This window comes from Typopeltis vanoorti, chromosome 8 (genome assembly GCF_054136105.1).
Source record: "Typopeltis vanoorti isolate ZY-2024b chromosome 8, IOZ_Tvanoo_1.0, whole genome shotgun sequence".
Taxonomy (NCBI): Eukaryota; Metazoa; Arthropoda; class Arachnida; order Uropygi; family Thelyphonidae; genus Typopeltis; species Typopeltis vanoorti.
The window spans coordinates 135,413,861-135,432,001 of NC_143556.1; the positions used below are offsets into that span (position 1 = coordinate 135,413,861).

The window sequence follows — 18,141 nt, forward strand, 5'->3', positions numbered from 1 at the left end:
AGTGATGATCTGATCAAACTTCTAGGAAGATTATGTACGCGCGTACCGATTAATAAGTTGACGGACGACGACCCTGTTCTTTAACTTGAAATGTCGCAATACTAGATGTTTAAAAATACTGGTGCTATATAAACATTAAACTGGGAAAAAAAAAACGCTAATGAAATATTCCTGCTTTCGTTGGATGAAAGAGTGACCCCTCCGATCAATAGCTGGAATCTCACTTTGGGTATAAAAGTGTCACGTGGTCTTTAGAGCACCGGTTCTCCAGTTTTTAACCAATCGCTCATCCGCATACTAATGTACCTTTAGTGAGTCGGATTCATATAAAGCTGACGAACAATAAAATCTTCAAAAAAAAAAAAAGATTTTTAATTATCGGAGACATTCCGTCTGTTTGTTCAGTCTAATTCTGCTTCTAGAATTTCAAATAATTCTTTGATTCCGCTGGAGAGGCGTATTTTTAAGATATTCTCCGAGTCCAACAGCTCCGAAGACACTTCTTGAGTTGAATGCATTCGCAAAAATAACAGCTGCGTGTCTCCACTGCTGTTCCCTTGATACCGCATTACATCAAAACGAAGGCCAATGTGCTTCTAGGAGTTTTCATCCCGAGAAATACCGCTGATATTTTATTAAATTACGTACGATTGTAATATGAAATCATTTTATTCCGTATCTTTTCTTCTACATTATTTAGGGATTATTTGAATGAAATTATCACCATCCGAGAAAACCTTTTCGTTGAGCCGTGTGTGAGAAAGCGATAAAGAAAACTAATTTGCCGCCTTGCATTGTTGCAAATACATCTCAAATTTAATTGGCAGACGGTATTGTTAACAATAAAAACGGATGCATTTCGATATCACGCTTACTATTTGGATAAGCAAAAATTATCTGGCAAAGTATTGTTGCTTTTTCTACTGTACTACAAAGATCAAATGCGTGTGCTCGCTTCGCCGAAGACGTTATACAAATTTGTGAAGAGAATACAAGAATCTTGAAGAATTGTTTTTTTCTCTCAAATGTGTGGACCTTTTATTTAGAGAAGCACGTCGCCCTCAAGTAAACTTCCACTAGATTCATATAAAGTCTCCATCTGCATATATATATTGTGTTTACAATTGCAATAAATATAATAGTGTATACAACAATAAATTATGTGTGCGGCATCGAGTGCTTATTGCTACGGTTGTCGCCTTTTTAAGTGTAATCCAACCGTTAAACTAATTGCTTGCTGCAGCGTTTCTCGATGATACAAAAAATTATTTTTCTCAGCAACTGCGCATGTTCAGTTCTAAACGAGTTGAGTGCGGAAGAGCTACCCTTTATTCGTTTTGAAAGACACCTGAATAAATGTATGACCACACTCCATTAATATTCTTGATTGATTAAACAAAATCAATGCAAGAAGGGTTGTACAACCTACATCGCATTAGTATTCGGCATGAAAGAGAAATGATATAGAAAATATCTCCACAGTTTTCTTTTCAATAAAGTATCTCGTAAAAGTATAGGCTCTCTCTATTAATATTCTTCGCTGTCTTGTTCTTATAATAATCCATGGGGGGAAAATGCGTGACACAAAAGGACTTTATTAATGAATATGTCATCAGAAACAAATCTAGAAATAAATTACGACTTCATTACAGACTCGAACTAAATGTTAGCAATTCACCCACAGCATTCTCCAATCTCAGAATGCGGGTCGCACGTCGGAAATCTTTGCCAAGTAAGCGATATCTACAAACGATTTGCGCAAAAGACTTCCCGACGATAAGACTCGGTGTGCACCTTTTCTGTGTGGAAGGAGGAAGCACTTCTGAAACCGTGTCTTGCAATCGCGCCCCTCGTAGTAGCATCATTCCGAGAACATGACATCCGTTACGAGGATAATTCCGGCTGTAAGGAGGAAATTCCGTAGAGTGACCACCGTCAGTTGGAGAAAAAGAAGGAATTTGATAAGGTTCCTTGTCCACTGAAGGACCAGATGCGGTGCACGTGGTTCAATTTGCTAAGCAAACGTTGGCGGATCACATCTGGATGTTAAAACGGATTACAAAAATAACACTTTAAGAAGCGTTTTAGCATTTCCGCATAAGATCGCGTAAATTTTTGTTGACTTCTTCGTCGCAGTGTTTTTCTTCTTTCCACTTCCTGCCACATTTCTTAAAAGATTTTCATTTTGGTATTCATCCGCTTCAGAGTGAATCGATGTTATTGATAAATAATAAGCTTAATATTTCTTGCTGTTCGCCACTCTCAAACAGCCCCCCCCCCCCCGTGTATCACTGCAACTACGACACATGGCAAGTGTCGAAACTTGGTAAACAAATTTCGAATTCCGGGTTGTGTTCCAGCCGTCTGGCATTCGTGTTATCTCGACAGGTATAACGCGGTTGCGCATTCTCGGTAATCGTATCTGCAGAGAGTCTCGTCAAACAAGGAGACAGCTGGAAATTGTTGAGGGAAGCCGAGATGCCGTGACATTTCGGAAGCTTTTATTTATTTCTTTGTTTTGGAATTCTGTGGAGTGGACTGTGGTTTCACTCGAACGCTGTGGGTGTTCCTGTTTCGAACGCGAATTCAATGTTAACTTTTTATCCTGAGGGTGACGGTTGTCTCATGGACGACAAAGGCGAGCAGTGAGGAAGAAACAGAGGTGCTACGGTAGCTTGTTATAATGCGAGGTCTTGTTTACGAGGAAACTAACGCATGTGTCTTCTTCATCTGGCCTTGTGACTTCCCATAGCGTTTATCCGTCTTTATGAATGTTTCGTTTCAATTACACGGTAAACTACACGTGTTGCAGACAACACGATGAACAGGGAGAAGAACGACAGGTGTTCAAGGCGACCTTACAACAAGAGTACCACTTGTAACGTTAATTCTGTCTTACTCCTTGAAATCTGCAGGAAGTAAACTTACAAATATTTACAAACCAATTCTATACGAAAGGAAAAGATCGCTATCAGTCGAAGGTTGCCATCAGTTGTTGCTGCTAATTTAATATGCGAAATAGTTTTAAAAAATTGAGTTGGAAAGAACATAAATTTCATATCGTAACAACCAACATGCAAATAAACGAAAGTGCAACTCGATGCAATTTTATATATATAAAAAAATCAACCACTTATCGAATGGGGTGGTCTGATAAATGAAGAATTGGGCTCTGTTATTTACCAGATATTCTTTTGGGGAATGTTGAACAACTCAACTTTTCATGCAATGCTGTATTATGTAGCGTTGGTTCTTTGTCAACCATTGATATTTTGTACTTCATAAAGTGCCTTCATAGAGAAGACAACTCGACATTCAGAGACACTGCTTGAATCCCGTCCGGGATGTGAGGAACCTGTTGACTTTTGGCGTGGGATGACTTGCACCACTTCTGCAGTGTTAATTAATTCACTTGCGACGCAAAAAAGAAAAGGTCACACATGGAATTTAAACTTTTCTATGAATACGTATCGTAATTTCCAAGAAGCTGAGACCATCAGACGAGGCTCTTACTACCGAAGAAATCTGCAGTGCAATTTCTTACGCCATCGACACTGTAAAATGTTAATTGTCAAAAGTTAGCGTTCGTAGTAAGTGCAATATGGAATATTTGTGTGAATCTGACAGAATATCCTTCGGGATCCAACTTTCAAGCTGCGCTGATAAAAGAATCAGAGAGAAACATTTAGGTCACTTTCACGTCTAACTGAAATGCGTGCACAAGGATGACACCGTTTCTCAACCTGCATGGATGTTGGAAACAACATCCAGCGAGCTACGTTAGTTGAAATTCTAGTGGGCTGTGAAGCATAAATAAATAAATTCAATGCATAAATAAATCGTAGCCAAATATTCTTAAAGATGAAAAGCTGTAGATGGGACTTTTGTTGTTATTCCATAACTTTTCCCCTTAGGCGTGCTACACCTTTATTGAGCTGCTTGCGATCTCCTTGACTGCTCGTCCGCATCAGAGATGTAATATTGCACGGTACTCACACGGCATGCTGTTGAATCGATATTCATAACTTCCCTGTCGGGAATGCGGGATGAATTTTCGGAATCATTAGGGGAAATGAAGTACACGCTTGTGAATGTCTATAAAATTGACTAATTTAAACAAGACACACATTTCATGTAAATAATACATACTAAAAGAAACTGTGAAGGAATTAACTATCGTAGGGACGTTTTCTTCTGTTAATTATCGTACAATATTCAATAGCAACAGTTCCAGTGAGATCAAACTTGAATAATCATGCTGCTCGCCTTCCCCCGTCCACCCACGCACAGATGTAGGTATTAGGGAACGTAAGAAAATAATGTCCCGATTTGTGAATTTCTAAAGTTGGCCACACTGGCAGTAATAAACAAATATACAAAGCATCACCATATCGCACCCCGGAACAACCGTTAGCAACCCTCTAACATGTACACCTTCGCTCTCTAAAAATGTGTGCGCCATTTTGGTTGCCCACATCTCATTTACGAAGGTCAACAGTAAACTTCTTAATACACTCTCTCCGAGTGCACGCACTCTGAACTTCACGGTATGAAAGCTGTGTATTCTTACAATTGCAATGGTCAAGACATCCGAACTTCCTGTTCAGAAAAATTGTTGAAAGACTTGCACATTTTCCCGCTGTCGGATAAAATGAGTACCACTTGAGGGCTTCCTGGTTTGCTCCTTTAGCAGGAAGTCCCTGCATGTCAAGCATGCTTTGTGAAGACCAAATGTCGCTATTCAATCACATCTAACACTGGTATTTGACCTACCGTGGTCATATGTCGAATAGCACTGATAACCGTTCAGAAACCACGCAAGATGTTGACGCAACTCGCTGATTCGTCGTTGGCGTGAGAAGAATTGACAGCAATATATCAAAACCGAGCCCATCGGTGTCTATCTCGGTGTATTGTTTTTCCAACGTACGTTTATACAGGGTGTCCCAAAATTCACGCAAGAAGTAATTTTGATAGAAAACACAGGTTTTTAATTAAAAATTGTAATTTCTTATTGATTCATAAAGTATACAGTATAGGGTTATGCATGGAATAGCATATCGGGTAAATGGTCTCCACGGCTTTGCAGGCACGTACGCACTCTTTTGTCGAAATTTTCCATGACCGTTTTGCATAAATGTGGCTGAATTTCGTTGATACAGCGCTCAATTTCCTCCTTCAAGGCGTGGGTGGTCGTGGGCTTGTTGGCATAAACCTTAGACTTCAAAAAACCCCAAAGAAGAGAGTCCAACGGCGTTAAGTCGCATGATCTGGGCGGCCAATTCTGATCACCAAAACGGGAAATTACACCACCAGGAAATGACTCGTGGAGTAATTGAATTGTTTCTCGGGCTGTATGGTATGTGGCACTGCCCACATCCATATCTTACAATTTAGACACAAAAAACTGGATTATCATGTCACGATAGCGAGCACCATTAACTGTTATTGCCTTACCAGCCGCATTTTCGAAGAAGAATGGACCGATGATGCTTCCAGCACCAAACAGTGACACGTTGTGGATGCATTTGTTTCTCAACAATCACTCGTGGATTTTCTGAACCCCTAATGCGACAATTTTGTCGATTAACGAAGCCATCAAGATGAAAATGAGCCTCATCGCTGAAGATGATTTTGTTCGAAAAATAAGCATCCACTTGTTGTTGTTCCATAATCCATTCAACGAACTCTCTTCGCTGTGTGTGGTCAGTAGGCTTCAGTTCTTGAGTCAATTGAACTTTGTAAGCATAAAGATGCAAATCTTTCGTGAGAATAGGCTGTAAAGAGCTTCTCGAAATGCCCAATTCAAGACCACGGTGCCGAATTGATGTTCCTGGACTCTCAGCAACACTCTCACGAACTGCTTCGATGTTTTCTGTTGAAGCACGGCCAGAGTGTATAAGATCACTAATTGAAAACTCCAGTTTCCTTGAATTTTTTAATTAATCTTTTCACAGTTGATGAAGTTAAATCACTGTTCCGACCATATTTTGTACGAAAATTGCGAACTGTAGCTGCCAAACCTTCATTATTTTTAAAATATTGCTCAACAATGAAAATGCGTTGTTTTTTCGTGTAGCGCTCCATTTTTAATAACCCTCAACTGTCAGCTGTCACGCTGTCTTTTTTTTCTCGTTGGCAACACTTTACCGCACAAATGGCGCTAAATTTAAATCTTGCGTGAATTTTGGGACACGCTGTAGTTCTACTTGACGGTCATTCAGATAGTCTTCTTGGTAAATTCTCCAATAGGCTTACTCGGCGATTTCCTTTGAACTTAATGCACTTCCCAGTCGTGTCTCGTAAAATCCCAGTTAGATGGAAGTGAACTGTGGCAGTTCTCTTACTGATATCATAGCACGCTGTTCTAGAGTGATCTTACTGCGTTAGCTCGCGTTTCAAGACCCGACCAGACCGCTACAACAAACCAGCTCTACTCGGAACACACTCTATTTCCTGGTGGAAAATGTTCCTTCGTTTCTCGCGACCATAACTTGGCGTGTTAATGATTTGACCCCGGTTTTTTTTCCGGCCATGTTAGAAATTCATTTTGCTCTCATCGTGTTCACAGGTGCTCCTCAGAGTGCGCCATTTGTATCTGTGGTTCATTCTAATATCGTAAGCAATATTCCTTACCAGATTTGATTCACTCCTAGCAACCCTTTTGCGACATTTCTTTTGAAATGTCGGGTTCCTTTTCGAGAAATTGGGAAGTACATTAACACAATGTGCTAATGTATTTACTAATATTTCTAAGACGTCGCTGGGTGATTTAACAGTGCCTTTATTCCTGTCAAGATTTACCCTCGTTCATAAAAACTGGCATTTACCTACAAAAAAAAAAAAAAAAAAAAAAAATTAAATACACATCGTACAGCAGTATGGTAGCATGCTATTTATAAATTGCTTTTGGCAATAGCAGCGCATTGTAGTCAATTCCGTGCTTATTCGATGTCAAATGCTGCGTTCGTAATAGCAAAGATGCTGGAATTAACCCTCTTCGTTGCATCAATGTTTAATTGATTTAAAATGATAATAATAGTCGTTGCAACTTGTGCTGCAGTCGCAATAAATGCCACTTTATCAAAGCATGTGTCTCGTCATTTACATCAGATTTGTTAAGAATATAAAGTTGGCGATTGTAACGAGATTCTGCAATGTTCGGGAAAATGTTGTTGCTATAGAAACTGTGGGCAGTTAAACATCTGCGAAAATGTTTCTCAATTACAGTTTCGAGGTAATGAAGGTGTAACTGAAGAACAACAAATCTTATTACAGCTCTTAATGCAAACAAAGATTTTCGTGTAAGATTATTTTCAGGTTGAATAGAGAAAGTCCTTGCGGGGGAGTCTTTAAAAAAAAAAAAAAAAAAAAAAAAAAAAAAAAAGGAGAATACTTTAAGCAGGGAAAGGCTTCTGTTGAAACTTTCTGCTGGAATAAATTGTCTACCGAAGAAGTTGACTTAAAATGTCGGCAACCTCCTTGACAGCACTGGAGTAATATACGTTGAAACATCTTGTACTTGGAATACCATGCACATATATAAAAAAAAAAAAAAATAAAAAAAAAAAAAAAAAAGGAAGAAAGAAGAAGTCTGCATCCTCCCTGTATGCGAACTCCTAATAGACGCCAATTTTAACACGCGTTCAAATCCATAATCGACTAGATTGGAGAATTTTTTGGATTAGTGAAGGGGGAGTTAACATAGCCAGCTGCACTTTTTTTCTTTCGCGTAGCTAGTTATAACCTGAAGAGCTTTTTTAAACTATTTATTATTCGGTCATGAGATGTCAGCATAAGTTTAAAATGTCGAATAATTTGCTGTCTCATTTCTAAATCAATACATTTAGAAATCTAACACCGGATTCGTCTCCAATTCCAAATCATCCAATCTTCTTCTCGTGTGAAGATGTTCCGTATTTTTATTTTATTTTTGTGGAATAAGTAGATCTCTCTCTCTGTGGTTGCAGAAGTCTGTTTCCATTCCCATTGGGAATGGGTTACGTAGATTTCTCTTGTAGTTAGAATGCCAGCTATCTTACAATGATTTGTTACAAATAATAAAATTTATACACCACCCCGCATCAAATATTTTGGTGCAGGGTGGTGTATAAACTTTTTTTTCAAACTGCCGTCTCCAAACATTCTTGGGGAAAGGGGGTCGCAAGAATTAGCTATCTTCTTAGGTAGATATCTGTGGCGTTCTTTTAAAGTAGCAGACCTGGAATTAACGTTTATTATGATTTTTTTCTAATGATCCGATTATCATCAGATTTGGTTATATCGGCTTTTATTATTACGTATACTTTCATAATGCTTTTTCCCGGTCATTAGCGTTTTCAATAAAAGAAAAAATGTGGACTGAAGTACCAATTGTATTAAAACTGTTTGGGAAGGAGGCTAATTCTTTCGTTTCTTGGCTGTGCATATTTTAATGACGTCAATGAAAACAATGGGAGATAATGTAATTGTCTTTTCGGATTATTTTAAGTAAATGGTTTATTAAATCCCATTTTCATCTAGAATTATTTCCTCAGCTAGTTAATGCGCATGTGTAAGTAATTCCTGTATTTTGCCATCGTTTGTCTTCTTTTATGTTGTAGTTGCAAAGTGCAATCATAGGACACCTTTCTGAATAGATTGCTGGTTTCCACTATTTCGTTTATTTATTTTTTCATTTGTGATCCATTCTTTTGTACCGTTTCTTCTTCATTTCTTACATTACCCTCATTTGTGTTGTAAAATTTTCGCTTAGATTTTGTGACTTAAAGCATTCATCGCAAATAAAAATAATATCATATATGGTATTATCATCATCGGAGAAGATTGATAACTTACAAAATCAGTGTATTTTTGTATAAAACACACAATTTCTTTTAAAAAGTCTTAGTAAAGTCGGTGTTAATCGTAACATAAAAGTATTTTCATTTTTTCCTTCGTGCATTCGATTCGATTGTTCGTACTGTTGCTATGAAATATAATTATACTGTACGGTATAATTATTCTGAAATTATATACAAAAGCATGCTGAGTGCGATTTTTGACTCATTTCATGTCTTATGATCTCAGGGTATTTTTTATTGGCTTATATCTCGAGAACTTGGATCTACAAACCAAACTTTGCATAGCAACTGTGTTTGACCAGGAAAGATCTTAGACTGGTAAAATATCCAATGGGTCTTAAAACAATCAACCTTCTACGCACACACACACAGTTTATGCGTTTTTTGTTCACATAATGAGAACCATTCGTTAGAGGTTATGGGATTTTAATTTTCTTCGATAGAAAAAAAAAGCTAGAGGTTTGTATCATTTGTCATTAAAAAATTTATGCTTTTTTTAAAAAAAAAAACATCCTACGATAAGCAGGCAGATCCGTTTCCTTGCAAATATCATTTTATTAATTTAAGTTTTTAAATTAAAGAGTTTAATATCAATCCTAAAATTCGGACTTCAAATCTAATTTGATTTAAATACCTGATCAACGCGGTAATTTCAAGTTTGAAATACTTAACAATTAACATACCATCTTTAAATTTTAAGAAATAAGAAAAGGCTCATAATAATCTCCAAATTACAGTAAAATTCAAAATATACGATGGCACAGCAAACCATAAAGCAACCATTTCATATCCCTCTTTTAATAAACCTATCAACCTACTGGCTTATAAAAAACACATTTAATTAAAAATGGGTTTCTATTTTGTTTTCATACGACATTTATTGCACATTCGTGCAGGGATCGTTCTATCTGGTTCCTTTGTGAATGTACAAAAACAGAACCTATTTATATAGTTTTCACGAATTTTGTTTTTTCATAGCATTCCCTTCCATGAAAGGTTGGAAACCACAGCAACGACATTTTTGTACGGTGAAGATTAGACGATGTCTATATAGAGACCAGAACTTTTTCAAGCTTCTAATAAGCCAAGTGGCAGCAGTTTCACAGGACGATGAAAATTGTCTTCCTCCTACTCTTTCGTGAGTCAGGATAACGCTCAACTGGTTCCGACGGAACTCTTTGGTTGGAAAGACCTAAGTTCGAATGACGCGAAGAACCTTTATCAGGGATTTCAAATCGAAGGTGAGTTAGCCAGTCTCCTAAGGAGGTCGCGAGTTTTTCGGCCCTCAAGAGAGAAAAACAGGCCCCGTGAACGCACACATAGACAGAGAAGGCAACGGGAAACGACCTTGTTCGATAATAATTCCCAGGTAAAATTGTCTTTTCTATCCTACCAACCACCTAGCGGTTGGTAGGATGCCGGTGGGTTCGGTCCTGGAGGTTGGAGCGTGGAGATGATACTCACTCGGCCAAGCAGGTCAGTAATTGAGAATACTTACCGAAATTTTCCCAATATCTTTCGGATTAAAGTAATCAGTTTAATGAGATCAACTTAAACACCCTTTATTTCTAGATTATTTTCTACCTTTTTTTATTTCATTTTAAAAAGAAAAAAAGGACTGGGAGATTTATTATTATAGCCCGTTTTCTTATTCTTTAAGCGGACCAAAAGAAAATGAATTTTGTCACCATGAGCTCATCCGTTTATTATAAGCAAAGGAAAACCAATAAATGGAATAACTCGACACAGGAATTCCAGCATCCACGTAAACATCCGAAACAGGAGAGGAAGCGATGGGAAAAAAAACTATCGTTTAATCCTTACGAATTCTGAGGATGACAATCGTTAATGAGAGAATATGAAAGAAGTAATTCAAACCGTTCGAAGTGGTCTTCTGATAATTAGGGGCAATGGGAGTGATGAATTAGATTCCGTCACACACTAAATAGCCTCATTAAGGTCATCTAAGTGTGTGCCACATTGGACTGTCAACTGATAAAGCAATTAGTATGTGAAATGAAGCACAATATGTGTGCGTACAATGCAACCAGCTCCGTCAAAGAAACTTCCAAGAGGAATATCTTACGAACTATAATCAAATTGATTTTCATTAATTAACTTTCCTTGCACGTTTTCCAAATTTATTCTTAACTTCGTTTCTTTTGCTTCCTTTTTCGTTTATTTTTATGCACTTTCTTTGGATGTGTCATTTATACGTAAATCGGTTTTGTGTATATTCTCTTTTACATGCACGCACTGCTTATAACTTTGGAATGCGTCGGAATTGAAATAGCATTGCATACGTGTACACAATTTAATATCATACCATCTTATCACTCTCATTTATCTATAATATTTCGGTTACTCAGATTCGAAATCATGTTGAAGTCCATGCGACTATTGACTGAGACATCTCTCAATGTCTCGGTCAGAATATACAGAAATATGTAGCATCAATGGTATTCCTGATTATCGCGTTGAACCGAGATTATCTAGCACTTAATCCTGCAATAAAAAGGAAGACGATCTTGATAACTAGGACACTGCATTTAAACTAGCGATATGAAGCTGAACTGGCTTTTTCTGCTGATTAAATAAATGAATGTTACATATGCAATATCCAGGTCAGCAGCTGAAAGGCAAATGAAGAATACAGAATTATTTCCATTTATTTTTCAAAAATAAAAAAGGGGCTAATTGTATTGCTTTGAATGACAGAAAATAAATCTCTTGATTTGAAGTAGTACCCTTTAAGATATCTAAAATGGAGAAACTCTCAATTTGGATGCGGTGTCATCTTCATTACGAAGTTGTCTTTAGTGTCTCGAAATTATTTTTCAGCCCGTCTTAAAAAAATCGTTAAGTTCACAGCATGGAATCAATCATGAGAAGATGGACTGTTAACTGTTTTCGGCGTATAACCGTTTTTTCCTCTGTGGACGTGAAATTGGGAATAAAAGACGAAAATAGCACACAACCGAAAAACAGGCAAATCCTTTTCGCCAAAGTCATCTCATAGCGCTCGAATTGCAAATTAAATATTAATATATGGACATGAAACCCCGGACTGGTTTAGCTTCCCAAGTGCACACAAACTACACTGTCTTTATAATTAATGAAACATCTGCTGCAGCGAGAAAATAAGGAAAAAATTCCGAGAATATTAATTGAAAAAGGCAAAAAAACAGTAAACACGAACTACACTGAATACTATTGCAAATCTTTTTTCTTTTCTGATTTTAATAAGACAAAGTTTGCTCACACTTAATTTCGGGCGCCGTGTACACGGTGTTTCGAAATAAACTTTCACTGGGAGTTGATATTTTTCTCTCTCTTCTACTAAATGAGAAAAAAATAAATAATAAACTAATCAGAATGTTTAGCGCTGGTGTAGCCAAACAGTTTAGAAGTGGAACACGGCGGTAATTCCACAAACTTAGCGTTCATTCAGAACTGTTTAATAAACGCAGCTAACTTTTAAAAAAAATTAGGCGTCATGTTTGACTACGAGAGGCGTTGTGTATCATTTCAAAATAAAAAATAAAAAAAGTTTAAAAAATATTGGAAGTATCTTGCTCGTAAACAATACTGCAAAGTGAACTTGGAAATATTAAGTAACGGAGAATTCTTGGTGAGAGATGAGCGAAGAATGCAACAGGAGATGACTGCTTCAAACGGTCTCCTCCCTTCTCTTAAGATATTTGACACGGCAACTACAAATAGCTTGAAGCAACACTCTGTTAATTGCACTTGGAAATGTACATCACAGTAATCTGACTCGCATAAATGTCATTTGTAACAGTTTATGCATCTTCCTCATTCTAGTGAATGCAAAAACAACTGAGAAGGTGAACTGAATAGTTATTGCTGCTACCATGCGTTTGGATCTACTCACTCAGAATTGGTGTCACGATCTGCTTTCCCACCTCAACTATTTAGTGAAATGACGTAATCATATTAATCTCACGTTTTTATGATACTTTAGGTACATTAACAATGTAGGACTAAAACCAACCGATATCAGTTTCTGTATTTTATTATTCTTCATATCATTCTTTCACACAGCTTTCCAATTTAAATATTGTTTAAAACAATGTTTATACATTTCTAAGTCAATTTATTCGCCCTCAAGGGAAGAAAATTGCGTATTCGAGACTTGTGCCGAGGACCTCTATAAGCCAATGGTCGAAAATGCGTTGAATGCTTGGCAATCTAATCCCTTCTCAATACTGCTGTGGATAAACGTGATGTCGACCGTCGTGTAGTGGATTTTAATTATCGCAATTTAATCAGAAAATTAATAATTTCCTTATTTCGCTCAATTCCAACCGAAAACACTCAGAAGAACCTTATTTCAAGAAAGGATACGTTTGCCTCTTTTATACCAAGAAGGCAAATTTTATTTGCAAAATGAAACTTCCGAAAGTTGATCCAAAGCGTATGAACTTCTCGAAAGAGGAGGGTAACATATCGATTCCTTTCAATGCGCACAATCACGACTTTTCCTACACGTTTATAATTTAATAGCTGATATTATCATTCAATCTCAAAGTTGGGTGATAATCTCTCATGTCGTGTTCAATATACAATCAACCGCTTCAGTTTTTGTATTGTTTATTTAAAGTTGTTACGTGCCATTTGGACCCCCGACGGCTCTCAGCTCTACTCGTTTCCGTGAATGATGACTGCTTTTATCCCATGAATTGCAGTTTCTCTCGTGCCAAAGAAATGCTCCAGTAGCAATGATGAATGCAATGCTCGCTTCTACACTCATCAGTTTGTTTTGCTTTCCTTCGCACGACATAACTGAAGCTAATCTCCGGCAGACAGATAATGCAATGCGTATCACATAACTGAGGAGAAAATGCGTATAATATTTATCATAAGAGGTGGGGTGAAGAAAAGCTGGAAGAATGGCTGTTTTAACTAGAAAGTGTCCGTTATTTTGCTTCTCGTGCGACAGATCCTTTCCAGAATAGCAGATCGTTACTTTGAATAATGCAGCAATATTTAATTTTTACTGCAATTCACAATCAGTGAATGTCCTTGCTAGCAACTATCCTTTATGCAAATATTGAGGGCTTTTTTGCCAGAAAGGTATTTTAAGATAACGTGAAGGGTTTCTAAGCCTAACTAAATATTTGGTTACAGTATAAAATAATCACTTGTTTAATTTCAAAAAAAAAAACGTTTTGTGCAGACATCTACTGTGCTACTTCTCACCGCGTCTTTTGTAATAAATATTGCGTGTTTTTTTTTTCTTTCTTCAGCACTTGGGGATCGGTTAATATATTGCATTAATCACACTCACTGCTTGCGAACTACTTTTGCTGTCATGACGTCGTATCAAAACTCATCTGCTTGATGCTCGCATAATTAAATCCAGTGTTTGAAGAATGTGTCAGGATTTATTATTCATTACTTTCTCCTTTTAAAAGTAGCTGTGCCATTTGTCAGTCACTCTAAACACGACTTGTATGTGTTTAGCCTTCGTCAGTGACAATGCCACGGACTCATTCACAGTTCCTTAGCCGGACTGGCTGATGACAAGTTCAACTTTAATAATCGCTTCACTTCCTGAGTGCTTTTTGACATAAAAGTTTTACGATATTACAAGATGCTGTGCGTCAGCTAGTTAACTAAGTGCAGGTGAAGATGTTTTTATCCAAGGAATCCTGGAGTCAACGAAATTTAAAAACCGAAAACCCGGGACATAATTGACTAAGTTCTGTAATTACAAACCGTGTTTGTTACTTTTTGTTTGATTTCATTCTCATATATACAGCAGCCGAAGATTACTTGTTAGCATTATTTTTTTTCGTGGTTTTGTTTTCCGAAAGTTAGTTATATTTCGCTAGAAACTTGACATACCATCACCAGCATGGCTGAACATAAATGAGCTTTTTTCTGATTAAACTATTCTCAATTACCAAACTCCAATTTTTCCACTATGAAAATATACTTGCTCACGCACGGCGTTGATTTGCTCCACGTTTTGTGTCATCTCGATTGTGGGAATGATATATGATTGTTTAGGACTCATCTCCTTTACTTTCTGTATCATTGTATAGAGGCATTGCACGTTCAGTTTATAACTAGTAAACCTAGGGAATCGTGCAAAATAATTGGATGGTTATTTTGTGAAAAATCAAAGGAAAATAAAAACGGAATTTCCTGCATAAATTTGTAAACAAATAAATAAATAAATAATTTAATTATAAAAATTATTTAAATATAACTGAATATATTATAAGGTGCATAAAACATTCTGGTATTTGTGCGGCCACGTTTGCATACATCACTGATCTTGCAACAACGTTTCTCGCAGCTTTTTCTGTAGTGACTTCTTTCGATAGGATGCGATGCTATCCTATCCGATGACATAGAATGGGATTACCGAAACTGTAAAGGCGTTATAAATTTTAGAACGCCCTTAAATATAAAATTCCTCTTCTGTAGGGTAAAACGTGACTATTCAAAATGCAATAGCAAGGGGTAATTCCTGGTAGATGCAAACCTACAGACAGTGTGCCAATTTTTCCTTTCGTGTTCTGTTAATGGGAGCATTTTCTTTTCATCTCCATAACAAGCATCGCTCCATACAAAAGTTTAATTATTTTATCATTCGCTTGCGTTACTTTTCAGGATTAACGTAAATATCTGTCGCTTCTTTTTTGTTCTGCTCTTTTTGTGTAGCATTTCTGTCTCTCCATCATCCAAGCCGTAGAAATATTTTTTCTGACGAATCTTTTTTCGATGTTGTCACTAATGCATCGGCTTCCTCTTTTTTAGCTTCGGAGTTCCTTCAGGGCAGTTTCTTGATTCCCTTGTCTTTTTTTTTCTCTTCAAGATATTGTTTGATCTGCTTTTTTTTATCCTCCCCCGGCTACTCTGTTGTTGCCTTCGACAAAAAGGAGGCACTTTTGTTAACAAAATTCTGTGTTGCTTCGATATTTCTTTCCCCACTTTCATTGGAAATCAGTATAACGGAATTTTGATGTGCCGACCCATTTCCGTCCGAAGATTCCTTTGTCATTTTTCATCTACGGATTCTCAGAATTTAAGGATTGATTTTCATGTTTAGGTATCAAAATCAGATTTCAGTAAACTTTATCGGAAACTGTATGCATTGTTATTTTCAAACAAATACTATTGAGGATGAATTTTCAATCGAAGCCGAGTTTTCCAATCTGGAAAGATAGGAGCAGATTCCTTCTGGACACTTGAAATTTTGTTTAAAAAAAAAAAAAAAAAACGCTTCCTCGGAACACGCAATTGATGGGAACACACAGTTCTTTGACATGTCTGCACTAAAGCAACCCTCAGATAAGTAAACAACCCAAAGTATTACATCATAAATAGTGACATTTTCAATATGGATAAAGTCGCTGTTCATAATAGGAAGGTACTTTGGATTTAAAACAGGTTATTTCGTACAACCAAAGTCCATGCACAAAATATGTTCGTCTTGATTTTTATAGCTGTGGCGTTCATCCAGTGTTGGAACGTACGCTACGTGCTGAAATATACTGCTTGAAAGAAATCAACAGACACCCCCATGAGCATGGTGCATCGAGCTCATGTGTTTGTAGCCAGGATAAATTGAAGGAATATGATGCTCCCAAGTCAATGAAAGTCTGTGTCCGCGTGACATAGCTGCGAGAAGTGAACTGACGGAGTTGGAAAAACCAGTTGTGACAGGATGTCATGTTGCAGGCCAATCTCTTCAGTAAATTGTTGACAAATTGTATCGTCCCAGGTCAACAATCTGTACTGAGATGGAAGCGCAGGGAGTCAACCGCATGTACTACCCACAGTGGACGACCCACCACACTCACCGAACATAAACGTAGGGTGCTATGAAGGATAACATGTAAAAATCACCATTCGTCTGCCGAACACATTGAATGCGAAGTTCCCAACATCAACTAGAACAAACACGAATCTCCACAAAAAAAAAAAAAAAAAAAATCCTCAAAGAAGATTCCTCTTCTTTGAGGAATTCTGAAATTCCTATCAAAAAAGAGCTCAAAACATGGGTTTCCACGATAGGTTATGCAAGCCCCACATTACCGTAATTAACATGCAGCGTCGTCTTCATAGTGCGAAGGGCGTGTACGGTTCGACGTGGAAGCTCGGAAGGCTGTGTTATAGAGCAAGGAATCACGCTACACCCTCTACCGAGCAGATGGACAACTGGTGGTTGCCGGGGAACGTCTCTTACCAGAATGCATAATCCCAGCTATGAAAACTGGAGTGGCAGTGTAATGGCATGGGCCTATTTTTCCTGGTTTGGCCTCGGACCTCTGTTTGTGGTGCCACGAACATAAACCTTCGAAAGGTATATCTGAACATTCTGGACAATGCAATGCATCCTACTTTGTGGCATTTCTACGGAACTGACTGTTGTCTCTTGCAACAAGACAATGCACTGTGTCATAAAGTTGCTGTCTATAACTGCGTGGTTTGTGGACATGAACGTCACCACACTTGACTGGCCTCCAGAGAGCTCTGATCTCAACCCTACTGAATATCTGTGGAATGAACTGGAGCGTCCGGTGAAGTCAAAGGACGTCCACTACACAACAGTCAGGACCTCATTACATGTCTACATGAAGAATGGTCCTAATTTCCCGTTGATCGCTATCGTATACGCGAAAGTTAGAATTGCTGTTGCCATCTCAGCAAAAGGAGGTCCCACATGTTATTAACCCTGCGGCGGTCGCGCTGATCTGACAGATATATGCAAATTGTTTAATATAAACATTCTTACACATATCCAGTGTATAGCTTGGAGGTCATGACTAGCTCCACGTGCGTATGTTACGAGTAATATTCCGCACTGTTTTTTGCTGTGTTTGGTTTAATACATGCTATGTAAAGGTTTGTGATATTTGACAGTAAATTGTATCCCAGAGATAGTTGTTGTTTTTTTCTTTGTTCAATAATTTCTAGATTGTAACTGAAAATAAATAAACCATCATGTATTATATTTTCAATGTTTTTTTTAAAAAAGTTTCATCGCATTTTAGCACATACTAGTAATGAATGTATCTCTCAGATACACGCGACCTACGCTGCAATTAATTTTTTCGACCGCGCCCACTGCAGGGTTAAGGTGGACGTAAATAATCCTCGGGAAAGTGTTTAGTGAAGAGATTACCTGAACTGTAACTGATCGTCTGTAAGAGCGACCTTAGGCCCCTCCGGAGTAGAAGACAAAACCATCATCTTCTGAAGCAAGGGATTATTTCAAACTCACTTCAGAAAGTAGTAAAGCTGAATAGGTTTCGTATAA

The 18,141-nt window shown here is 37.6% G+C and overlaps 1 protein-coding gene across 1 annotated transcript in view; it reads left to right on the forward strand.

The window, feature by feature from the left end:
- Window positions 1–18,141, forward strand: part of LOC150104364 (suppressor of lurcher protein 1-like) — a 355,061-nt gene that overhangs the window by 209,017 nt on the left and 127,903 nt on the right. Inside the window, exon 8 of the mRNA XM_090396464.1 lies at window positions 9,822–9,981. Within this exon, the coding sequence (XP_090252590.1) occupies window positions 9,822–9,981 (160 nt within the window). The remainder of the gene's footprint in view (window positions 1–9,821; window positions 9,982–18,141) is intronic.